Raw genomic sequence first — 26,639 nt, forward strand, 5'->3', positions numbered from 1 at the left:
TGCATGAAAATTTATGTAGGATATCGCTGATTAACCCAGGCTTATTTATAATTCTAATTATATTTTTATGTAGTATTCCCTGGTATATCTTTGGGTCAATATAGGATATATTAATTACATTATCGATATACATATAATATATTATAAATATATTTTATAAAGTCATAAAAATTATTATATTGAAATGCCGAATTTTTCACGATTTTTATCGACTGAAAATAATTGTAATTAGGAGAGATAGAGAAAACTTTTCGCTTCTAATTGCGTTTCTAAACTGCCATTACGTCTTCTAGTTCTTTTTTTTTTGTTTTTTATTAAATTTACGGGAATCCCCATTTTACAAAATAAATGTACAAAATAGATTATTACATAATAGAGAACTTTACCTAGTGAGTTGATACAATGTAAATAGAGTACAGATAAAGATAGAGAAAATACGTAGAGTTCTATTTGAAACATTGGGACCCACTTTAGAAAGAAGGTCAGGAGCATTAATCGTGCCATTAACTAGCTTAAAGACAAAACAAAGATCAGCGTTCACACGCCTTTTGGCCAATGTATCCAGGTTAAGTCTTACTTTCATGTCCTCACGATGGTACTCGTCAAGCTAATGCCCATTCTAAATGCAACACACCGTAAAAATCCATCTTGCACTCTCTCGGTCATATCTATTGAATTCTGATGTAAAGGAGACCACACTACTGAAGAGAATTCAAGATTAGATCTAATAAGTGAAACATAAAGGAGTCTATAGGCTTGCAGAGAGAGATGTGAACTATACCTGTTTACAGCACCCAACACTCCTAGTCCCTTTAAAGTTATTTTAGAGATGTGATGAACAAATCTGAGATGCTCATCGAACCACACGCCCAAATCCTTGACTACATTCACATACTGCAAGGACTTACCAAGGATACTATTTATGTAGAATTGAATCTCTTCGAACCTCTATGAAATGATATGTAGCAATACTTGGAAATATTGAGCCTCAATCCGTTCATCACTGACTACTCACACAAAGCATCAAGGTCTTCCTGAAGTTTGGCTATATCATTCACCTGCTTAATCTGCATGTAGAGCTTCAGGTCATCAGCAAACATACTTAGAGAACTGATTGATCACATTAACAATATCATTCACAAATAGATTGAAGAGCAGAGGGGCAGAGTGAGATCCCTGAGGAACCCCTGAGACTACATTAGTAGGTGCAGAAGTACAGCCATGTACCTTCACAGTCTGAGTTCTTCCTATCAGGAAACTCTTTATCCATTTTAAGAGGGAGTCATGAAAACCAGCACTTTCCAACTTGGCCAGCAAGAGACCAAAGTTCACCCTGTCGAAGGCCTTGGAGAAGTCAGTATAGACCGCATCAGTCTGAACCCCCTCTCTCCAAAGCCCCCAACAGATCACACTCGTATTGAACCAAACTGATGGTTGTGGATTTCCCAGAAGAGAATCCTGATTGTTTTTCACTAATGATTCCTTTGCATTGCCATGTTAGCTGACCGCAAACCAAACTACCAAACAATTTGGCCAATTTGTTTTGAATACATACTCCACGATAATTGGCAATATCCCCCCTATTGCCAGCCTTAAATATCGGCATGATGAAACTGTGCGTTCAAGCTTCTGGAAAGGTAGAGTCCTGTAAAGACATATTAAAGATCATCTGGAAAGGCCTACTAATTGTATAAATACAGTTCTTTAAAAACACATTAGGTATATTACCTGACCCACAGATAAACTTGTTAGGTAATTTCTGGAGCTTAGAAAATACCTCCGAGAGAGTGAAGCGTCCAACAATAATATTCTGGGAACCATGCAAATTCAAGAGAAGAGAATCAGGAATGGGATAAGTAGAGTTGTCGTAAACTGTAGCAAAAAACTTTGCAAACAAATCATTAATTGCTTCCCTAGACTCTGCCATTTCCTCGCCCAAAAACATCGAATTGGAAATGCATTGCTCTTTCTTTTGTCATTGACAAACCTCCAAAAGTAACGACTATCATCCACCACTGACCTCTCTACTTTACCAATATATTCACTAAAGCAACGATCGTATTCTACTTTACATCGAGATCTAAGGGTCGAAAAACGACCATAAGAGTCAGGTGAGGAAGTAGACGTATATTGCCTGTGTGCAGCCTTCTTTTTACAAATTAAGTGTTTAAGTAAAGGACTAAACCATTTAGGAAAAGATGAAGACCTTAGTCTCTTTTTAGGAACAATAAAACGCATACAAATCAAAGCAATCCTTTAAAATATCATTTAACTTACCCGCAGCACCATCAACATTCAACCCATCAAAATTCATACTCCAATCAATAACCCCCAAATGAAAGTTAATAGCCCCAAAGTCGGCATTCCGAAAAGCGAAATAACATTCATTAAGCATTAGTGAAGATAAGTTAGTTTGAATATTAATATGATAAGAAACGTGGTGCAAACTATTACTAAAAATGCAGTCAACAGCAGCTGAAATATTAACATTATGCAAATTAGAAAATACTAAAAATGTGTTTCTGTTATTTAGTACGTTATTGCATTGAAACATATTATGATAAGAAAACATTTAAGCTAATACTCGGACTGGATAGTGTTTGTTGCAAGCTACACAAACCCAATCAACATCATTTGACCAAACCGCCTTAGGTAGGTTGTAATCACCGAACACCAGGACCGATGATTGTTGGTAGCTTTTACAGATTTCATGAACTGACATCCCATGTAACTCGTACTTATCGCGTATAGTATTTGGTGGAATATACACTCCACCAAAAACAAATGACTTCTTGCAAATATTTACTTCTACATATACTTGCTCCATTGAGATGTAAGGAGTAGCATTTTTTCTAAAACTAAATTTATTACTAACTGTTATAAGCACCCCACCACCTCTAATCTTTGTACTGGATTCCAGGCTACGGTCAGTGCGGTCAATGGTATACCCAGGCACAAGAATTTCACTGTCAGAGATATCCTCATTCAACCAAGTCTTAACTAGGATTATGACAGAATAGTCAGACAGCTGCACTCCATGATGAAATTGTTCAATTTTAGTGCGCATACCATTAACATTTTGGCAGTAGAGGCCTAATCGTTTTTTGAGTTGTTATCACCATCTTGAGACCTCACATTTTTTAACGGGCACTCCTCTAATGTACTTCTATAATTATGTTTAATTATTATTTTAAAAGCTATAAGACTTAGTCCTAAAAAATAGTCATAAATGATCTCTACTTATCTCTAAATACACGCATAGTGTTATAGTACCACCTACTAATGTTAATCGTTTTTTGGAGTTTTGCTCCAATTAAAAAACAATGTGTGAGTTTAATACCTAATGAGGTTTTCGGGAAAAACGAGACAGCTAACACAGGTAAAGATATAACTGATTAATTTAAAAGTTATTTTGCTAGTGTTTTCGAAAATTCGAAGGACATCATTTTGACTTTAAGAAAGTTGCTTGGTCGAATAATAATATCGATCTTAATGTATTAACTCTGTCAACTTACCAGGTTCCAAATGTTCTTAAAATCTTAATTGTCAAAAAAGGTGCAGGTCCCGATAACATTACTCCCATTTTTCTGAAAATTGCTGCAAATCTAATAGCCGATACTCTTATACTTATTTATAATCTTTCATTAAAAGAAGGGTAATTTTCAGCGCAATGGAAAACTTCAATGATTGTCCCAATATGCAAAGAAGGGGTAAAGAGAGATGACTAATTATAGGCCCATAAGTAAACTATCTACATATAGTGGCTAAGTTTTTTGGAAAGTTAATTTACGATTACTTTCTCAATCTTTCAAAAAACATTATTGGTGTAGAGCAGCATGGATTTTACAAGGGAAGAAGGGATTGACACTAACCTTTTTGTTTTCTTGAGTATCTTCATAAGCATATGGATAATCGGTCTCAGGTCGATGCCATCTACACTGACTTCAGTAAAGCATTTGACAAGATTAGCCCTAAAATTCTCCTGGCTCGACTCGCAGATATCGATGTGGGTGGCAGCCACGAACTTATAAATATACCTGGACTGCCAATTCAATGAAAAGTAAATGACCACTACTAGGGGGCCGCCGTTATGCGAGATTGTGTCCTTTCGATGTTGGTCACTCTGACAAATTTTAATTGTGCCAACTCTAGGGAAACAAAACAACTAAAGTTTTTGAGAGGTTATGTTTACAAAAATACAAAATAAAAAGTTACATATTGGTAAGAATTTAGCATAGTTGCGTTAGATCTGTGATTTTTCTGGTACTTCTTTAAGAATTTCATTACATTTTTTATGAAAGAAAGTAATCCTCACCTAAAATGAGCAGCTTGGGAAACAAATTCAATCAACTTGGAATAGAGGCGTGCACTTTAAAATATTTGTTTTATCATTCTGATAACCTTGAATCTTATAAATCCTAAAACCATGAAAATCATGATATTCATTTAAATTTTTGCTTGTATTTACTTAACAAATTCAGTTAAAAACACTTATTTTCTTTCTATTTTTACATTATACAAGTTTTACTTTCCTTCCATGTACAGTGTTTCCAGTTTAATAGGTACAACCATATATAAGAATCAAAATATAGATGATTTTATGAGGGTTTATAAAGGGTTTATATAGAAAAAATATATTATTCTGTCAACAACTCTATATATTATTCTATCATAAACAACACAACAATTCACAATAATTCGGTTTTGAGAAACTGAACCAAATATCTTTAAATAAAGATGGTGATACATTATTCACGTATTAAATAAGGAGAAAGATACATCGCCTGTTCCAGACGATATACCCAAGCGTCGCGTCGTTTACAAATTGTCAAAAACTAGGCAATCCGCTATACTCACACGTCAAATGTCAACTTCATTACCGTTATTTAATATATTTTTTGTTGGCAACACTAAAAATTTTCAGAGTGACCAACATCAAAAGGACACAACCACTATAAAAATGGCGGCCACCATGCAGTGGTAATTTTTGGGTATCGTGGCCATATGCATTAGCAGTCCAGATATATTTTTAAGTACGTGGTGGCAGCGTCTTGAGATGGGTGGAATCTTGTATTAAAAAAAGATCCAAGTACATCTCACTTCAAAGATTTTGTTCTGAGTCTTTTATTCCTTCATCTGGTGTTCCACAAGGCTCCCATTTAGGACCTCTTTTTTTATTATATACATTAATAATATAAAATCTTGTTTACGTTACACTAAATTTCTATTATACGCCGATGATCTTAAAATCTACCGTATGATATTTAATGATAGAATGTACAGCGGCCGTCCGGCAGGACGTATGAGGCACATTTGAGTACGTAAGAAATCGCTAAATATTAGGACTTTAGGTCCTACCAGCAGGACAAATGTGCATATATTCTGATTTGTAAAAGATTGTTCTATAAGCGCATTTTTGAATGACGTCAATATCTGTATTGAGTCCGATTTTATAAGAGTTTAAACTTGTCAATTGATTACGCGTGAAAAATGGAAGTCGGCAGTCGTATTTTTACACCCGCTACGGTTTTTGATTCAAAAAATGATAATTCGTGGAGTAAATCACAGTTTGGGGATAAATGGCAAACTTCAGTATGTTATGGCGTTGTGAAAAAAATGTTTAAAACAACAAATATGGCATTAGTAGAGTGGGAATTAGATGGAAACCAAACAAAAATTAGTTTCATACATCTGCGACTTGCTAATAATGGTAAGTTTTTAATGGCATATGTTTGTAATTTAGAGCAAATAGAGGTACAAGATTTTATTTGTATTTTATCTCGGCGTATTTTTACATTCCCGTTTTTTATTTATTCAGGGAGCTAGCCAATATTATTTTGGTAAGGATTATCCAAAGTACCAATGCAAGATTGAGGGAGCGCCGAAGAGCTGTAACCAAAGGCGACCTGTACAAGGCTTTAGGAATTATGTATGCGATTACTCTGAATTCACTGCATACAAAGCGAGAGTATTATATTAGAGTACCGAATCTGGTTTGTTTCCGACTCCTGCTTTTGGTCAAAGGTTTGGGATAGGATTACATCGATTCGAAGAAATCATCAATTGCCTGGCATTTGCAATGCCTACTGCTGAAGAACTTAACAATGAAGAAAATATGGATAACTGGTACCAAGTCAGAGCGTCCTTCGATATGACAACATCTAAATGGAATGATATTTTCAGCCCGGGCTATAAGGTAACCGTCGACGAATCGATGTTTGCGGTACGGGAAAGGACTTCATAATGAACGCGATGGTATGCCAGCTGTAATAAAAATACAAAAAGAGCCAAAAGGTGTCGGTTGCGAATGCAAAACCATTGCTGATGTTCAGTCTGGAATCATGATAGGGCTTGAAATAAATGAAGGAAAAGAGGCAATGCAGAAAAAGGAATGGCAACGAGAACGGGCGCAGGAACTGCGACAACTCTGAGACTTACCCGTCCATGGCATAGATCTGGACGTATTGTAGTAGGCGACTCGTGGTTTGCTACTGTCAAGACGGCTGTAGAGCTCAATAAATGGGGTCTGTATTTTTTAGGAATCGTAAAAACAGCAACCCGAAATTATCCAATACAGGAGGCAAAAATACGTTGCCCAGAAGAAAAAGGCAAGTCTATTGCTGCCACCTGTGTGATCGCAGATCCATACATCAAACTAACATGTGTTGCTTGGCGTGACAAGAAGGTTCACACAATAGGTTCTTGCAGTACAACTTTGCCAGGTGAACCTGCGAGAAAAAAAAGGACAGATGCCAACGGGAAAACCATTATCAAAGAAGTGGAGTGAATCAAGCTAGTGGAGGATTATTTTGATGGAGCCCCCGCAGTCGATATTCATAACCATATTCGTCAAAACGGCTTAGCTCTAGAAACTACATGGAATACTCAGAGATGGCAGCATAGAATGTTTGCTAGCATTTTGGAATTATAGAGACAAATGCCTTTCTAGCGTATAAATATTTTAAAAAAGATTTTAATAAAAAGCATTCCGATTTTACTGGAGCTTTGGCATTACAACTTATTAATAACCAATGGACAGGTGTTGTAGTAGAAACTCCGCTGCCTCCGCGGCACGTACATAATGAAGCACGGCTACCCCCGAGACAAGATTGGCTTCCTGGAGAACACACTCTCATTGCCCTGAGTAAGGAAGATAAACGGCAAAGAGTGCAAAGAAAGTATATTATTTGCAGTAGAATAAGAAATGTGCAGCAGAAGTCTAGTTACAGATGTAGCGCTTGTGGAATCCGAGCAGTAATGTGTTCTCCAACTACTGGAAGAAATTGCGTTTCACATATCACATTCAGCATGGTATACCAGCCTAATTTTCTATCAACATAAATTTATTTCGTTTTTTTATACAATCCTTATATGTTAAGTTGATTAAAATATTACCGATTCATTTAAAATGTTTTATTTTTTATTTTGTACTTACATATCAAGATAAAGTTAATAAAAATAATCGTTTTTAAACATTGAACTTCTGGAAGTACAAATACGCCTAAATATGAGTCCTGCCAGTAGGACATGCACTGATTAAGACGATGAGGCTGCATGTTTTATTTTTTTATTTTGCACCTGTACTGCCAGAAGGACGTTTTGTTCTGCTTGGAGGCTAATCTTATGAGCGGAAAGAAGTCCTGCCGGCAGGACATGTGTCTCTGTACAAAAGTACTTCCAGAAGTGCTTCTGGCAGGACAAGTCTCTGTACACTCTATCATTAACATCGCCGACTGCCTTAAAATCCAAAGTGATCTGGATCGACTACGAGCCCTACTATGATAAAAATAGTCTCTTTCATAATATTAAAAATGTCAAGTATAACCTTTTCAAGAAATAAAAATCAAATAAATTATCAATATAAATTTAATGATATTTGCTTACCTTAATCGAACTACGTACGCGATTTGGGAATTACACTGATGTTTGACAATCATATTTATCTAATAGTAATAGAATCTTCTAGATTGTTGGGTTATATTTTTCGTAAGTGTGAAATGTTTTCTAGTTCTCGACCTATTAAATGTTTATTTATTTAATACATTTATTCTTGGCAAATTGAACTTTGAAAGCATTATATAGAACCCTAGGTATGGAATTTACATTCATCGATTGGAGAGCATCCAAAACAAATTTTTAAGATTTCTTTCTTTTAAAACCCGCTTCGGTTCATATCAAGATGTCAATTCAATTCGAGCGCATTTTGACGTGATTTCATTTCTTGACAGACGTTTGATAACTGATGTCTCGTTTTTATATAAAGTAATGGATTGTCAGCTAAACAGTCCTCCTATTTTGGCACTTTTCAAAGTTAACATTCCTCAATTCCACATCAGATCAAGCGAATTATTTTTTATTTCATTCAGAAAAACAAATTATGGTCAGAACTCGCCATTTTGTAGAATAACAAAAAGTCATAATTTGTACTGCCGTTCATTAGACGTTTCTAACATGTCACTTAATACAGTTAGAAATACTTTAAAGCGAAATATTGTCTTTGAAAGTTTATTAGGCTAATGTAGAAATTTAGCTTTAAAAAAATACTTTTTTTTAAGTCTTTTATATTAAAATTATTTTGATTTACGTACTTAAGCATTTAGTCTTTATACGGGAAGTGTCCCTGTGATGGACACCTTAAGAAATTATTGTTACCATTTCTTTAGTTTTGTTGTTTCCATTTTTTTTATACAAAAATCACTGGATGTCAAATATAGGAAAGAGTGAGTTTTGTATTAATATATTTTTTTTTAATCATGCACGCTTTTAAAATATGAGGGGTCCATCAATGGCATATTATGTGCCCATGTTGGCCCCTGTTGTAAATAAATATTATTTTATCTTATTAACTTCTTTTTTAAGCTTTAATAAAAAAAAATAATTTGTGGGGTACAAAAATATACATATAAACTCAAAAAATTAAGTACATAATTCACAAATAAATGATTTGCAACGGTAACTAACACACGCACACTCAATGTAGCACCATGATTTACATATTTGACAGCGAATCCACTTTTCTTTGCTACGTGAGTGAGAGAATAACTCGTTGCAATAAATGCAACTGGCATCATATGTGTCTTCTTTACCTTTTTTAAGGAATTCCTCCAAGATGGACTCATCTTCGTCAGAACTGTTATGTTCAATGACAAGTTGACGTTTTACTGTCCTACCTTGTTGTTTTCTTAGTTTCGTTTCCTTTTCAATAACTTTTTCTTTGAGTTCTTGAATTTCTGGAGTGGAATTTAAATGACCAGTTTTTGACCACCTTGAGGTGGAGGTAAAATTTCTTTTACTGACACATTTAAAGCTGAAGATAAAGAGATGTTAAGACCAGAAGTACTTGGTTGATTTTGAACTCGATGGTACTGAGTTAAGCCTCCAATGGAATCTGCCTATCCGTTGCTAAAGCTGGTGCAAACTCCCAATCTTCAAAAATATCGGGATTAAAAGGATGAATTCCCGTCTTTTTAAATAAATTTATTGCGTTAGATGGAATAGCACTCTTCAAAAAGGCTCGATTAAGAAGGCTTGCTATTTTATATTGTGTGACTGCCTTTCCTGGGTTTTGACACAGCCATAATTGGATTTACTGGTCAAAATAGATGTGAAAAGGACGAAAGAATCCGACATCTAATATTTGAACGTGATGGGAACAGTGCGCCGGAAAACAAAATACAACCCCTTTTTTTTTGGAAAACTGTCTAGAGACAAGGCTTTTATGGCTACTGTGGCCATCTAAAAGTAAAAGAACCTTGTTCTCATTAGATGCTTTTGAATACCTTACAAAGTGCTTTAGCCATTTACAAAGAAATTTCAGTGTTCATCCATCCTTTTTCTTACACAAAAGCTATGCTACCAGCGGGAGCACCATTCATAAGCTCATCATTCATTCTTTGACGAGGATAAATAAGAGCAGGTGGAATATAAGTACCTATGGCATTCAGTGCGCACACTGCAGTGACGTGTTGCCCCCGCTCTGCACTGCTGAGTGCCCCAACTTTCCACCCTTGTGCCCGTCCTTTTGCAGCGTAAACTTCCTGACATTTCTTTTGGACTGTTGTCAAACCTGACTCATCCATATTATATATGTTTTCCGGAAGAAAATTAAACTGCTCTAGAGTATTAGATAGTGCTTGAAAATAGGCTTGAATATTTTGCATGTTAAAAGCCTGGGCTCTGGCCAATGACGTGCTTTCTGGGCATCGCAAAGATATTCGTGGTTTATGTCTTAAAAATCCACTTCCAACCTGCCATTTTTGTTTCCCGATTAAAACCATGTTTTATATTATTCCTCTGGGCTACTTCAAATACCATCCGTCGCAAATCTTTAGAAGTTAGCCCAAAAAATCGTTTTTCCATTTCAATAATATGTTCGGCAATCTCCTCTTCGATGGCTTTAGAGAACGTTGCTTTTCGTCCTCCCAAATATCCTTTAGAACAGTCCCGCTTAGCCAAACGACTTCTTAAAGTTGTCTTCGGTACATTGAAGGTTTTGGCTGCTAACTTAAAGCCCATATTGCTATTTCTTACATTCTCAATAGCCTGCCGCATGTCATCCTCATCCCACTGTTGCCTTTTTTTGGATGCCATATTTAAACCTAAATAGAAAAAAATATATGTATAGAATAATTAAATTTGTATATTGTTGCCAATGACGGACCCCTGGTCCATCATAAGACAATTTCAAGGGGTCCATCATAGGCTGTTTAGCACAAATCACATAAAAATAAAAAAAATAAAAAATTCTTTGCCATAACCTCAATTTTTTCCCGGTAGTTAAAACGAAACAGTTTTCCTAAACAGCAGTGAGAAAAAAACAGATTCTAGCAAATAATAAAACAAAAGTTATCTAACATTAGGTTAACCTACTTTGTTATATCAGTACTTACCAATTTTAACTTTTCTGTTTATTTTCATACAATCACTTTATATTTGCACGAGTACATATAAACAACTAGAGAAAAGCTTTAATCAACCTACCCAATGCGACGAAAATGTATTTTGCGCGGTAAATTTAAATATTTAACTAGTCATAGGCACATTTCCCCTATTATTCTTAATAAAATACCTAGTATATTTAAGTTAATTAAGACAGGTTTGTGGATACCTTTTTGGGCTTGTAGCCTGTTGTATCCCTATATGGTCACCAAATAAATAAATGAATAAATAAATAAATAGTTGTCTAGAAGTTATAATTAATTAACTAAAATTAAATCTTATATGCTTCTAGTTTTAATACAAGTGAAAGAATACAAATAAGAGCGTCACGGGCCCATTAGCTCAGTTGGTTAGAGCGTCGTGCTAATAACGCGAAGGTCGCGGGTTCGATCCCCTCATGGGCCAAAACTTTTTTTAAATTTTTTTTTTTACATTTTATATCACTCTTATAAGTTTTGCATTTTTCATTACGGGTTCCATATAAACAGCGTTTTCTTGTTAAATTTGAACTTCCATCTACAGTGAACTCAAAATTACGTAATTCATATAAATTTCAAATAACTAAAAAGTTTTCTGTCAAGTATGGATCAATGGCTTTTAAGCATCGAGTTTGCTTAGAATAAGTTACGTTTCATAGATGGCACCGTATACGCACCAAGCTTATGGCGCGATCAATATCGCCTTTATTAAGAGTCAACGTTGCCATATTGTAGGATAAATGTGAAAAATTTAAGATTTTTTGATACTGTTTATAATAATTATATAAACCAAAGTAAAAATTCATAATAATTAAATGAGACTTAATAATAATGAAATGTAAAATATCCTAGTACCGTGTTTTTTTTTATAACATTTTATTTTTTATATAGCGTGTTTCTAAATATTTGACTTTACATTTAATGTTTTGAAAAGAAACCTTCATTATAATATGTTATATTTTTTCAGAAAAACTTCTGGGTGAAAAAAGTTTACCTGTCATCGGTTCAGAAAAAAATCAAGATTTGAAGAATTAAATATTTAAATTTTGAGTGTATAGCCCTTAATCTTAGTCTATATAAAATACAATATACAGGGTGTTAGGAACTGGCAAATGTTCGTCTCTTGTTGAGATGAAAGATGCCACTGGTAAAATATACCTTTTTTTAGGAAAAATTAGTGCTTTCTACGAATTAGGCCTTTCCGTAACAAATTTTTAAAAGATAAGCACGTCTGCCTTTCTAAACTCTACGGCGCTGATAATTTTAGAATTTTCTTACATATTCTCTTGCCGTTTGCCAAAATTCATAATTTTCTCACTTTAGTTCAAAATTTAAAATGCAATTTTTTGATTAAATTGCTTTAGCAGCACCATCTTTAAACGACGCCGTCTTTCCCATAGGTGAAATCGCCTTCTACAAAAAGAAACAAATCATTTCAGTTTTTAACTTAAAAAAACGGATATATAACATTCGGACTTTTTTAACATCCTGGATAAAAAATATGAAGAAATAACCATAGTTAACATCAACAATAAATTCTCTTTGAACATTTCCAACAAGTGGAATAAGGCAGCACACTTGTCTTCAAACTTTTTCTTTCAGTTCTCCCAAGTTAGCAAGTGGTGTGCATGTATTTTAAATATTAGATATCCCTTCATCAAAAAAAATATTAAATTTATGACCTTCCACACTTTTTGTTTCATATTACTTTTAATTTATAGAAAAAATTCTTATATGAGAAGTTAGTGTTCATATAAGTGTATTTCGCGTAATTTTTTAAACTCTGCAGTAAATATGGGTATACATTTAAAAAAAATCGATCATGTAAAAATTAATATTTGCAGAATGTTACCGTAAAATAAATTTTTAGAGATTCGAAATTAAATAAAAAATGTTGACCTTTTTAACACACATAACTTAATTATAAATGATTTCAGCAATATTTATTATGAAATATAGAAATAATAGATATGTCAGTCGATACGCCAAGAAGCCAAGAATGTAGCTTACACATTTGTCTATATTATACAATATAGTTTACAAAATAATAATATAATTATTCTCTAACGAAAAACGATTTCAATTGTCAATGGTCCTTTGTTCGATCCTAATTACCAATATCACTTTTTGCTTTTTATGTTTCGTTTGTATATGTTTGGATGTCTTAAAGAAGTAGTGTTTTAATTTAATTTTTAAAATAAAAAAAATACATAAAAAAATTGATTAGCGGTCACAATGATCAAACCTCGATAATCTTTTACTTAAAACATTAAACTGCTAAGTTTGTAAAATATTTCTTTTACAAACTATATTTTACCATATTTTGACATACCTAATTATAGATAAAGTTGTACGCTATTCCACATAATACTTGATCTAATCAGCAACGCCTATGCTTCCTAACATTATTAAGATTTTATTCCTATTTATATGTTTAAGCACCATGTTCATCATAATAAATAAAAGGTTAAAGGCTATTCGGAGATCTCAATAATTTCAGACCATTTCTTCAAAATAAAAAAATATACATATATTTCCTTTAAATGTTATTAAAGCAGAAAAATGAATATTAAGCCTAAAATATTAGTAATTTTACATTATATAATAAGTACATTGTAAAAGTAAGTAAACTATACTGATATTTATGAAGTGCCTATGTTCCTAATGTAGATTTGGATTAAAATATTATTGGAGTCTCTGATAGGGGTTTGAATAGCCTGTATTTAAGACACCCCAACAGGTATCTCAACATTTGTATTGACTAAAATAAGTAAAAAAAAATACTTTAGACTATTTTAGGGTAACCACTCTAATCTGAAACTTAAAAGAAGAAAATCTAATCTAATAATAATAAGAAAGCTGAAAGACGCCAGATGAAAAGCACGACAGAGTAAAAAATAAAAGAATGAACGTTCCGACAGGGAAAAGCAATGATAAAAGCAAGAAAACTATAGCATATCACATAATGCAAATCTTGATAATTTGTCTAAATACATAATTAAACACTGTTTTTAAATATGCTTAATTGCATATTACAATAGGAGGCATAATATAGAATTTAAAAGTATATATTTCTTTTATGGGATCAAGTAGTTCTCCGGCGTCTAATCCTCTTTCGTAATAATTACTTTTCGTATCTTAGAAAAATACAAGAAAAGAAAACCTTACATCAGAATGAGGTAAAAATTAGTTAAATCACCTTCCATTTTGTTTGAAGATCCATTACAATTTACATTTTATAGTTGGCTATTAATGGCTTTCCTCGTCAGCTCTTTAAGCTGGATTCCATATCGGTGAAGGACTGTTAGGTGGTTGCCGATTTTACCGATGGTAAAATTATATTTAAAGATAATCAAATCGAATATCAAAAAACAACATACGAGCTATGTGATATGGTGATATGCGAGAATTCGTGTGCCAAATTTTACACAAATCTGATGTAACGATTTTTTTTTCCTGTACTTTTTTACGATTTTGTCCTTATCTTATTGATTTCATCGAAGATTACTGCATTTTATATGTTTAAGCAATTTTTGAAGAATGGCTACATAGGCAAATGCTAACAAAGTGAGGTTGGTTTAATTTGTTAATAATATAAAATACTTAACCCATTTGACCCTGCAACTATATTTTTCCGAATTTGTATATTTTTTTCTTAAAAACGGTCAATAGAAGGTCCCATAAGTCGAGAAAAAATCATGAGTTTTTTTTCAATTTCCAGTTTTGGAAAATACGGCGGTCCTTTTAAAAGAACGGTAGGATAAAGGGCTACTATTAGAAAAATAAGTAGACTTAAGACTTAAAAATATGTTTATATATCTTACAAAGTGCTTAGCAAAATACTTAAAACTTAAACTTAAAAACTAATTTGTATGATAGTCCACAAAACAGTTTTTTGGGTGAAGACCAACTTCACATTTTTGGCACACAAAATTTGCTTTTTTGTGGCACACAGCACATTTCCGCTGACTCTCGTGATATGTAACTAAATGATCTAGTCTATCGTAACCTGAGAATTGGAATGCAGTTTTTGGCAATTTCGAAGGTCCTTTCTTAGTTGTTTTCCTGTACGTTTCGAGCAGCTGTGTCCCTAGGTCCCTTCTAAACTGAAGTTGGTCAAGAGTACCACCATTATTCCTATGGAGTTGCCACGAGTTTTGTGAGGCCATATCTACACAGTGGGAAAATAACGGAAAATACCACTTTTTACCTCGTACTGAAACTCTATTTTGGCTTATGTTTTGGTCACCTCCCATATTTTCGTTGTCATCAATCAATTGAGGCTGATCTATATAAACGTGCTTTTTTTCAGCCTGTGAAATTTGTTTGACCTTATTTACTGGCAAAACTGAACATGCATTGGTGGCTAAAGTAACAACGCTGTTGTCTTTCCATTTGCATAATGCGATTTCATTATCGGCAACACCCCATTCAAATGTACCTCGTGTCTTTTTCTTCAGAACTGCCGTATTGCTAAATGGAGATTGTGGGATCCGATTTTCACGTGTAGTACCAGTTGCCTTGATGCTCCTCAATTTTAGCTCCTTTAGAAGTGACAAAGATGTGAAAGAAATGTCAAAAAATATGTGAAAGGACTGGTAAGGCATTTTCTATAAAACATTTTGAATTGTTGTCGACGCACCTTGTAGGGATCAAAATAAACAATGTATCCAAGGCGTAGGGTACCTACCCAAAATTTATACCCCCACCTTATAGGCTTGCGAATAAATTGCTTACCGCTATCTCCCAAAATACGGTATCATGGCCTCATTAAGGCTGTGATTATCTTCAACTGGGGCATAATCAATTTTTTTTTATTTAGGCTCTTAAAAAGAGGACGCAGTTTAGAGTAGTTGTCTTTTTTATTAAGGGAAGTATTATCACTGCAATGAAGATTACTCATTATGAATTGAAATCTATCTCTGGAAATAGCGGCTAATATAAGTATATTCTGGGTATCGTTGCAATTTTGCCAATACATATGTCGCCTTGGAACAGTTGTATATCCACTGACAAGTAACACCCCTATGAAGCAGTACATCTCGTCTGCAGTAACGTTACCGGGGCGGTTTTTTTGCTGTGCATAAATATTGGTAATATTGACAATTTCTCCTACCAAGTTCTCATCAAAGAACAGCTTGAAAATATTTCCAGGGGAACGATTGCTTTGTGCAGTTTGAACTGATTGCCATTGCATACACGTAGACTCTAAATCTTTATTGAGAGTATAGTCAAACGTCTTTATGTGTTTAGGTGGCCTTTCAATAAAAGTGGATAGTGGTAGATTGTCATTACTGTCCCAGTCGTCTTCACCTTCTACGTCAAATTTAATTTCCGCCGGGGCCCTTAGTTGCACTTCGGGTAAATTATTTGGTACTACATCGTCTTCAGCCCCAGAATCTTCATCGGTATCGCAGTTTTGGTTGGCATTTTCGGGTGGAAAAATTGTAATGCCTGTAGGAATGTCCGACGTAGAGTCATTTTCCAATTCCTCTAAGATTTCTGCCATGGTTAGTGGCTTTTTCCAATACCTGTAAAAAACCACATAGTAGTATATAATCCTACCGTCCTTTTAAAAGGACTCGTTTAATTGAACGCTCCTGGATTGATCAAGAAGTGTGAAACATAACCACAAATATATAAAAAGGTCAGTATGTTATGTTATTTGTTAAAAACAATCAAAACAAGAACGAAAAAATAAACGAGTTTTAATATATCTTACAACAATCATTCCAAAATCACTAGAAACACAGCGTGTTTTATTCGTCACTATCGATCCAAAAATTAACAAAATCCTAAGGATCGCGATTGACCTTGTTTAAGATGTTAACTAAATATAATGTGACACTGGCGACATCTTCAAACTGTCAGCTGAATCAGAAAAATACAGGTTTCTTTTTGAAATCCTTTTAAAAGGACGGTAGGCGTAAATGGGTTAATTCACAAACTAAATTTTTGATATAATTTGATCGCTTTAAGGCTTTTTTAAATACTAATTGTGCAAAAATGTTAGTATACCACCTAATTGTAAAATTTTATGGACAATATGTATTAAAACCTGCTTATTAGGTCAATTTTATTGTAAATATTTTCTATTTGTGAAAAACTGATGCAAGGATCAAAGTATCTGGATTAATAGCAGGATGATGCAGAACAAATATGTGTGAACTTTAACGATATTACTTCTGCATGCCAAACCAACATTTTAAACAAAAGAAGTTTTTTCATTTGCGACAGATTTTGTTTTGTCATATTTAATGCTAACATTAAGCGGTGCTTGTTACATTTTTGGAAAAATATAAAGGCAAACATCCGAAATGTTCCCATAATTTTAATTTTTTTATTAAGTAAATTATTAGGTTTTCTAGCCTCTCTTTTATATATTTTTAACTACTTTGTTTTCACATAATATAGGGATCAAAAAGACATTATTGTAACAGCCTACTCATAGTATAATGCAATATCGTAATACCGATTCGATTAAACATGAGAAGACTATTAAGAATAATTTTTGATTTTATATATTTCTAATCTGATGAATTTATGATGTATTTTCCGAATCGTTTTAGCGGTTTTTGATGTGATGTGTGTTGTCCATCTTTGACAAATATTAATTCAATGCCCTTAATATTTCATCGAGCAGACCTTTTAAATATGTGATTAAGAGAGGCAATTTAAGCTTACGTGTTCACATTTATCATCATTTATTCTGGTTGAGTTTAATAATGATTAGCAGAGGTATATCAGAAAGAGATTAGTTTTGTTTTATCAATATAAAGTCTTAATAAATTTTGGTTTATCAATTTTTGAACAACAGATTTTCTGTGACTATTCCGTTATTTATATTAATGTTTACGAGTTGTTTAATTTTTCTATGTCCCTTTACTGCCTTTGTTTTTTTTTTAATTTTTTTCACCTTCGGTTTACCCAGAAGTAAATTCAACTTTTGGCTATATCAAAAACTTTGATATATGTACCGGGCGGGCAAATAAGAATGTTCACCGGCTATATCTCAGCGGCTAATTGAGATAGAGCGTTCCGGTAAAAATTTTTTTTACAAAAGTGCTTAAAAGAAAATGCTGGCAATTATTTTCGAGATTGTGGCACAGCCGTTAGAGGGCATCACAGGCATGACCAAAGAGAAAACTAGTTATTTCTACAATTTTTTTCAAAATAAGTGGTATTTAAAATATATGCATTTTAACGCTTTCTTAATTACCTTTGTCTTTTGTTTTAAATTTTTTTCTATATTTCTTAAAATAAAGTGGTCGGGGGAAGTCAAAACTTTTTTTTATATTTAGACATTTTTCTGGTTTGACTTAAGCGATTTTAACCAATGTTAATTTATTTTAAAGAACATGTCCCAACCTATAAACTGCGCTTTTCGAATTGTGTCGATAGTTTTTACGATCTCCGCTAGAGGAAGTTAAATGAAATGTTCTATGAACTTTCTCTTAAAATTTAAATGCAATGGTATAACTATTTTAACATCATCAAATGACAAATTAAATGACTAGTAATTGGGTAAAAAAATCACGTCAATAGCGTTTTTAGAACCGGAAATATTATCAAAAATGCTGATTTTTTTTCCTTTATGGGCGCCGTGACGCTGCATCGCTTTTTGTAATCCATTGTTTTGTCAATTTTCTTAGTCTACAAAAAGACATACAAGTTTTTAATAAAATAATAATTCATTAAAATAGTTGTTTTAGTCTAACAACCTACCTATTATAGAAAATACATATTTATAATAGGCATATTACCACGTCATTACCACGTCATTTAAAATCGAAAATAAAAAGTAGGCTTTGGAAATGACAGCAGGAAAACAAATGAATGAAATTATTTTTTTTTTTTTTTTTTTTTTTTTTTTTGGGGTCGGTGGAGAAATTCTTTATGAACACTGGTTACGCGGTGCCGCCCCCAGTAGTGTGGGACTCAGTGTCGAGTCTGTTTCGTCCTATACCCACTAAAACTCCATCGCTGGGTGGTGCCTTGTGGCTCCCTACACTGCGGTCTGCTAAGAAGCAGTCCTATTGTGTCCCATATGTTTAGTCCCACAGGTTTAATTCTGTAGCTTCAAGGAAGTCCAGGATTTTGCCCAGTGGTAGGTTTCTTATACCCTCTGGTGAGGGTTTCTCTTCCCCCAGGCATGATGCCCTGGTTTGATTAAATGCTTCACAGAAGCACAGTATGTGAAGAGTTGTTTCGTCCTCCTCATTGCATCCCCTACATAGCGAGGTAACTGATTTCCCTAGCGTATGCAGGTGTTTTCTGCTGGGTGCATGGCCTGTAAATAGCCCTGCGACCCTTCGCAGTTGTTGTCTGGAGAGGCCCAGTATGTTCTCTCCCTTCTTGAAGGGTGGGCCTATAAGTTGTTTGGATTGTTCCATCTTTGGCAGCTGCTCCCAGTAGAATTTGTTCTGGTTTGTTAGCCAGTTGCCGATTTCCCTCTTCCAGGTCTTATCGCTGACACAACATGTTGGTTCAGGGCCTACCAGGCTGTTGCTGGCTCCCTGGGTTGCAAGTTGGATAGCCCTTCTTGCAGCCTTATTGTTGCCCATATTCTCTGCTAGGATTATCTCTGGCCTATTTTGCGCTTCGGCGAGGTTCCTGAGATCCTCCCAGCAGCTTTGCACAGTCCGTGACTTAGTCTCGAACTGTTGTAGTTCAAGTGTTGCAGCCTGGTCTCCTGTGAAAATTGCGAAGGTTTTGCCTCTTGGCAGCCCTTCTCTCATCAGTTGGACACAGGTTTGTATTTCTATTATGCTTGCCTATAAATTTGTTGTTTCGAGGCCCAGGTTTAGCATAAGTTGTCTGCCCTGTTGTTCGTCCTCCACCATGCTCACAGCTACCCCGATCTTGGATCGTTTGGTTGCCGTGTGCCATACTGAGTAACCTCTTTGCCTGAGCCTGTCCGCTTTTGCGTCCAGTGGTCCCTTTTCTCTTTGATGACAAAAGGTTTGTCTAGGTATGTGACCTTGGTTCTGTCTGTTCTTAGGGCCAGGCACCCAAGGTCCTGTATCTTGTCAAATAAGGCATTGTGCGCATCTTTCGATAGGATTGTTGCGCCATTTGACAGCAGTCTTTTCGCCCCCGTTATAGCTTTAGCCCGTACCACTAAGTATAGCGGGCTTAGTCCTATCAGGTTCTCTAGGGCAGCAGTCGGCGTTGTTGACATCGCTCCTGTTATGCCCAGACATACTATTCGTTGAGTTTTGTTGAGTATCTGTATTACAGTCCTCTTTTCTGCCGCATGCCTCCATATAGGTGCTGCGTATGTAATGATGGGTCTAACCATTGTCGTGTACATCCAATGTACCATTTTTGGTGACAGTCCCCATGATCTACCGAACATTCTCTTACAGTACATAAGAGTTTTCGTGGCTTTATTTGTAGCCTGGATTACATGTTTCTTGAAGCTGAGTTTTTTATATTACAATCTGTCATAATTACTAATAGACGTGTCAATTCTTATTTTACTTATTCACTCTCACTGTTTTGTTATTGAGTTTTGAGTGTTTTGCATTTTGAAAATATTGATTTTTATTATAATGCGTTTAACCAATGAAGAGGCGTTCGATATGATTGGCGTCTATTTCGAATGCATGCGAAATGCAAGAGTTGCTTCCAGGGTTTATGCTACCCAATTTCCTGAAAGGCGCAATCATACAGGTGGAGTTTTCCGTAGGCTGATAAATCGGCTGAGAACTACGGGAAATGTTAATCTTCCAATACACAGAAGACGAGGTAGGGGGCGAACGCGAACGGAAGAAAACATAATTAATGTTTTGGCATATATTGCTTTTAATCCGCATGTGAGCACCAGAACGTTGGCTAGAGAATTGAGTCTTTACAGAACGACTATGAGAAATATTTTCAAAGACCACAGGTAAATAAAAAAGCTAAAAAAATAAATATTGAATTTTGAGATCCACAGCTTTTTTGGTTTGCTTATTGTTATTTTGAATGAGTTTTTACTTTAATGTCAAACTTTTGTTTTTAGAACGCATCCATATCATGTTGTGCTTCACCAAGCTCTAACACCTGAAGATTTTGATCGGAGGTTAGATTACTGTCACTGGTTATATATTAATATGGCTAATGAAAACCCCAATATATATTCTGAAATATTATGGACAGATGAGGCTACGTTTACCAGAAATGGCGGTGTTAACTTGCACAATATGCATTACTGGTCGGAGACGAATCCACATTGGATACAGCAGGTCCAGCGCCAAGGTCGCTGGTCGGTGAATGTATGGTGCGGTGTTTTGGGGGGAAAAATTATTGGACCATTTATATTTCAAAGAGTAAATGGGGCAGTCTATTTAAACTTTTTAAGTAATGAGTTACCACCTCCTTTAGAGGAGGTTCCATTAGCCATTCGCCGTGACAGGTTTTATCAACATGATGGGTGTCCTTCGCACTTTGCAAGAGATGTAAGACAATTTTTAGATCTCACATATCCTGCTAGATGGATTGGACGAGGAAGCGTATTTCCATGGCCTCCTAGATCACCAGACCTCACTGTGCTAGATTTTTATCTGTGGGGAAGAATAAAACATCTGGTATTCGCAACTAGGCCTACCACGTCCGAAAATATGGTTGAACGGATAAGAGAAGCAATCGAAAGTATTTCTGTAGCAGACATTGAGACTGCTGTTCTCTTAACCAGGCAGAGATTATTAGATTGTATCCAAAATGACGGACAGCATTTTGAACATCTAGGTCGCCATTAATTTGTATGTTTTGCTATTTTGGAAGTTTTAGTTAAGTTGTTATTTTAACTTTAAGTATTTCCCCGTTTCATTATTAAAGCTATTTAGGTTACTAAAATAATTAATATAATAGAAAATTAGCAAATAATAGACCAAGAAGACTGGCGCGCCGCCGACCGTAATGGCGAAAAATGCAGCATTTCATGTTTTAGTCAATATTTCCGGTTCTAAAAACGATATCGTCGTGATTTTTTTACCGAATTATTAGTAATTTTATTTGTCATTTAGTGATGTAAAAAGAGTTATACCATTGCATTTAAATTTTAAAAGAAAATTCATAGAATTTGCTTACATTTCATTTAACGCCCTCTGGCGGAAATCGTAAAAACTATCGACACAATTCGAAAGGCGCAGTTTATAGGTTAGGACATGTTCTTTAAAACAAATTAACATTGGTTAAAATCGCTTAAGTCAAACCAGAAAAATTTCTAAATATAAAAAAAAGTTTTGACTTCCCCCCACTTTATTTTAAGAAATATAGAAAAAAATTTATAACAAAAGACAAAGGTAATTAAGAAAGGGTTAAAATGCATATATTATAAATACCACTTATTTTGAAAAAAATCGTAGAAATAACCAGTCTTCTATTTGGTCATGGCTGTGATGCCCTCTAGCGGCTGTGCCACAATCTCGAAAATAATTTGCAGCATTTGCTTCTGTAAATGCACTTCTGTAAATTTTTTTTTTTACCGGAACTCTCTATCTCAATTAGGCGCTGAGATATAGCCAGTGAACATTCTTATTTGCCCACCCGGTACATAGGGTGTTGATTGATATCTATATGATAATTATTTAACAGGCCTTAATTTCTTTTGTTCTTTCTATTTTTATTAGATTTGAAAGATTTTCGCAAAAGTCTTTTTGCACTTTTATCTTACACTTAGTTAATTAATGAGTAATTTTTATAAAAAATATATAGATTTTAAAAAGACATTTAAGCAATAAAAATAATAAAATTAAAGATTAACGGGATACACAATAATTTTTTTATACTGAATTTTTAAAGAATTAATAAAATAAACATAAATATATTATGTGAACCCAATTTTTTTATTAAAACTACGGAAATAGGCGTTTTCTTAGTCTCAGAAGTTACAAATATAAAAATTTAGGGAATAAACGTGGCAACATGGCATGCCACAAGTTACCGAAGCGGGTCAGCTTTTCCACCGGATTTAGTCAACTGTCCATCAAGGTTACATGTAAACAACGTTCATATAAGCCATTTTTAAAATAACAAAACTGACAATAAATGTCTCGAAAAGTGTAATTTTAATTTATACAGGGGTAGATTTGGCCGGGCCAATATAACTATTACCACCCCTATTGCATCGCTGGTCATGTGACCGATCTCCAGCCAATCGGATTGCTTCGTTCGTAAAATCCACTGACAGGCGCCCCTATAGTTACATACATACATCAAACGTCACTTGTATCCCAGTGGTGAAAATCTATACAGTGTAAAGGGTCTGTGAATTGTCTGTTTGTATTTTTAGGGATTTTTTTTTGAAAAAATCCCTCTTGTAAGGTAAGTGAAATATTAAATTAGTTTAGTTAAGTGCTAAATTGGTCGGTTTTTAAAAATAAGGGTGTCGCGGAAACCTGGATAGAGAGAAAAAAATCGATAAGGCTGCCAAGAATTGTTAAATTGCAAAAGAGGGATTTTTTTAGTTTAAAAAATGTTATTAAAAATTGAAATTACATTTTTCTTTAAAAATACTACTGAAATCCAGAGGTGATTCCAAAAAAAAAAATTATTGACATTCACCAGCTATATAAGGGTTGAACACTGTCTAGACAAAAAATTGATTTTCCTTTAGCCTGATCCAGGGCAAACTTTTTAGTACAATTAAAATTATTAGTTTAAGCACCTTATGTACTGTTTGCTTATTGGTTAGATCAATTTATATGTAATGTGTAAAAAGCTGCATTTTTGAATACCGCTTTTTGTGCTTTGTGTTAAAGCTTACATTGTTAGAGCGAGGTCTTGGAAGTATGTAGTAGAAGAAATCTGGGACAGATATTGTACTAATTTCGGAACAATGGAGTTGTTCAGATCTGATTTATAGAACCAAATAAGACGCAATTAAGAGTACTTAGGTCTTTGCAAAATCAGATTAATACTGAGAAAATCCAGACAATCTAGAGTATACCAGTTGGCGCAAAGTTAAATCTTGGTTAATATTAATTATAATCTCAATAAAAGCAGACTTAATAGTCTTTATTAGAACATTTACTAAAAAAATGCAATCTTCAGAAATCTCAGAAATATACAGGGTGTTACAAAATTCGGTGCAAATATTTTAAGAGCGTTGGAGTTAAAATATGACTTTTTTTTCCTATAAATGTGTCCTAAAATGCACCTCCTCAGAGCTACAGCCCGCGTAAATTGCTTGAAGAAAATCGATTATTTGAAACACTGACTACAGTTATCCGTCAAATCTTTTGGAAATTTGCAAGTCTAATTATTTTGGGTCCTCTTCACATGTTTGGTTCCAAAAATGGTGTAAACCAACAATTTTAGAAAAGGATTCAGGGGGTCTTACCCTTTTGATGGCCCATATCTTATGTTAATAAGAAATTTTAAAATGCAAAATACAATCTAATTAGCCATGAAAAAATCTAAAATTATCGTTTTTTGCATTTTTTGGATAAAACTAATTTGATTTGACAAAAAATAAAACAGTCACAGCCCATTTCGTTTGTTCTAATTTAAAAGCTTAATCAAGTTTATTAATGCTCCCCTTTCTAAATTGTCTTATTATGGACGCAGTTTAGCAATAAGCGAAGAATTATTAGAAAATGAGTGTCTTCGTTCGTAATTGGATAAGCCACAATAGATAAATACAATTTTAGAATGATACCGAACATATTAAAGTACTGAGACAGAGATAGGATGTCCGAAAAAGTCATGATTTTGGCTCTCTAAACACCTATATAATGGACGTAGTTTAAAAACAAGAGAAGAATTATTATAAAATGAGTGGCTTCGTTCGTAAAAAATAGAAGAAATTCATATAAAATGAGTGTCTTCACTCGTAATTGGATAAACCACAATAGAAAAATACATATTTACAATGAATTCAAATATATTAAAGCACTAAGACAAGGATTTGTCCGAAAAAGTCAAGATTTTGGCTCTTCTAAGGCTTATATCATGGACACAGTTTAACAATAAGCGAAAAATTATTAGAAAATGAGTGTCTTTGGTCGTAATTAGATAAGCCACAATAGATAAATACAATTTTAGAATGATACCGAACATATTAAAGTACTGAGACAGAGATATGTCCGAAAAAGTCGAGATTTTGGCTCTCTAAAGACCTATATCATAAACGTAGTTTAAAAATTAGAAGAACTATTATAAAATGAGTGTCTTGCTAGTAATTGGATAAGCGACAATAGAAAAATACATATTTACAATGATTCCAAAGATATTAAAGTACTAAGACAAGGATTTATCCGAAAAAGTCGAGATTTTGGCTCTCTAAAGATCTATATCATGGACGTAGTTTAAAAACAAGAGAAGATTATTATAAAATGAGTGTCTTCGTTCGTAATTGGATAAGCCAAAATATAAAAATACATTTTTAGAATGATTCCAAAGATATTAAAGTACTGAGACAGGGATACGTCCGAAAAAGTCAAGATTTTGGCTCTTCTAAGACTTATATCATGGACACAGTTTAACAATAAGCGAAGAATTATTAGAGAATGAGTGTCTTCGTTCGTAATTGGATAAGCCACAATAGAAAAATACGATTTTAGAATGACTCGAATGACGAGAAAAGCAGCGCTTTTCTCGGAAATGCTTAATTATACCGAAAAAATACAAGAGACAAAAATTTTATATTTTTTTATGGCTAACTAGATGGTTTTGCTAGATTTTAAATTTCTTATAAAAAAACATAAGATACAGGCCATCAAAAGGGTAGGTACGGTTCCAAATAATCGATTTTCTTCAAGCGATTTGCACGGACTGTAGCTCTGAGTGGGTGTATTTTGGGACATATGCTTATAGGAAAAAGAAATCCTATATTAACTCTAACCCAGAAGCATTGATCATCGCTCCATCGTTTTCTATTGCTGTTATCACTCCAGGATAAACATGATCTTCATAGGAAAATAAAACGTACTTACCAACAACTTTTTTAACATCATCTAATCCAGAGTTTTTGACTTTTTCGACAATATTTGTTCCAAGAGAACCTGAGACGAGTTTTTCATTAAATTCTTTTTCTTCTTCCATCTCTTGCATCTCATTTATTTCACCATCTGATGAATCCCTGCCTAGTGGAAGGTGGTCGTCCAAAACAATGTCCTCCTTTGAATCATCTACGATTTCTGGTTCAACAGCTTGAAGAGGTGTGGATGTAGCTCCAGTTAGATCTGTTAAACTAATTTCAGAATGGGCAATACTGTATCCTGCTGAAACCGTTATTTTCTTCTTCCTACGTGGCTTAAACTGTGTGGCTTCCTGTCTTTTATCTTCTAAATACTTAATGAAAGTGTTCTCGATATCCGACGAACTTGATTTATTTTTGTCGCTAGCAGTTGTCATATTAAATTGCTTAGTTGTTGTTAACCGCTCCAAGAGCGGTGTTACATCGCAAGGGACGATACCGCATTTCCTAAATCCCGACTTTAATATCTCAGCGCTATTCTTTTGAATTTTTTCCATTAATGATCGTAAAAGCATTGGAAAATGCTGTTTCTCAAGTACATTTGATCTACTCCCTACATGAGTTTCCTTATATTGAGATAAAATGTCTCTCCAGGCTCTTTTCATGGGGGCAAATAATGCGACATCTAGCGGTTGTGTAACGTGGGTGCTGTTCGGAGGCAAACATACAAAATCAATGTCGTGTCTTCGACATAAATCGAGGACTTCATCACTAATATGAGAAGACAAATTGTCTCCTAAAACGACCTTCTTTTCCTG

The 26,639-nt window shown here is 34.2% G+C and overlaps 3 protein-coding genes and 1 non-coding gene across 8 annotated transcripts in view; all 4 read left to right on the forward strand.

Moving 5' to 3' along the window:
* Nucleotides 1-26,639, forward strand: part of LOC126745112 (neurogenic locus notch homolog protein 1) — a 610,297-nt gene that overhangs the window by 17,968 nt on the left and 565,690 nt on the right. The window lies entirely within an intron of this gene.
* Nucleotides 11,270-11,343, forward strand: Trnai-aau (transfer RNA isoleucine (anticodon AAU)). The gene has a single exon. It is a non-coding gene; the product is annotated as a tRNA-Ile (tRNA).
* Nucleotides 21,014-21,658, forward strand: LOC126743197 (uncharacterized). The gene has a single exon (XM_050450182.1). The coding sequence runs from the start codon at nt 21,014-21,016 to the stop codon at nt 21,656-21,658; it is 645 nt and encodes a 214-aa protein (XP_050306139.1).
* LOC126745140 (protein NDRG3) overlaps nt 22,882-26,639 on the forward strand; it is a 111,488-nt gene continuing 107,730 nt past the window's right edge. For 2 of the 4 annotated variants that reach the window (XM_050452865.1, XM_050452882.1), the window contains exon 1: nt 22,883-23,225. The gene's annotated coding sequence lies outside the window, so the exon portion shown is untranslated. Of the gene's footprint in view, nt 23,226-26,639 lie in introns of all 4 variants that reach the window. The other 2 variants (XM_050452898.1, XR_007663444.1) reach the window with 2 other exon arrangements.

This window comes from Anthonomus grandis, chromosome 1 (genome assembly GCF_022605725.1).
Source record: "Anthonomus grandis grandis chromosome 1, icAntGran1.3, whole genome shotgun sequence".
Lineage (NCBI taxonomy): Eukaryota > Metazoa > Arthropoda > Insecta > Coleoptera > Curculionidae > Anthonomus > Anthonomus grandis.

Excerpts from the sequence above, each read along its gene's own strand:
- LOC126743197 (XM_050450182.1), top strand. The coding sequence starts at position 21,014 with ATGGCTAATGAAAACCCCAATATATATTCTGAAATATTATGGACAGAT.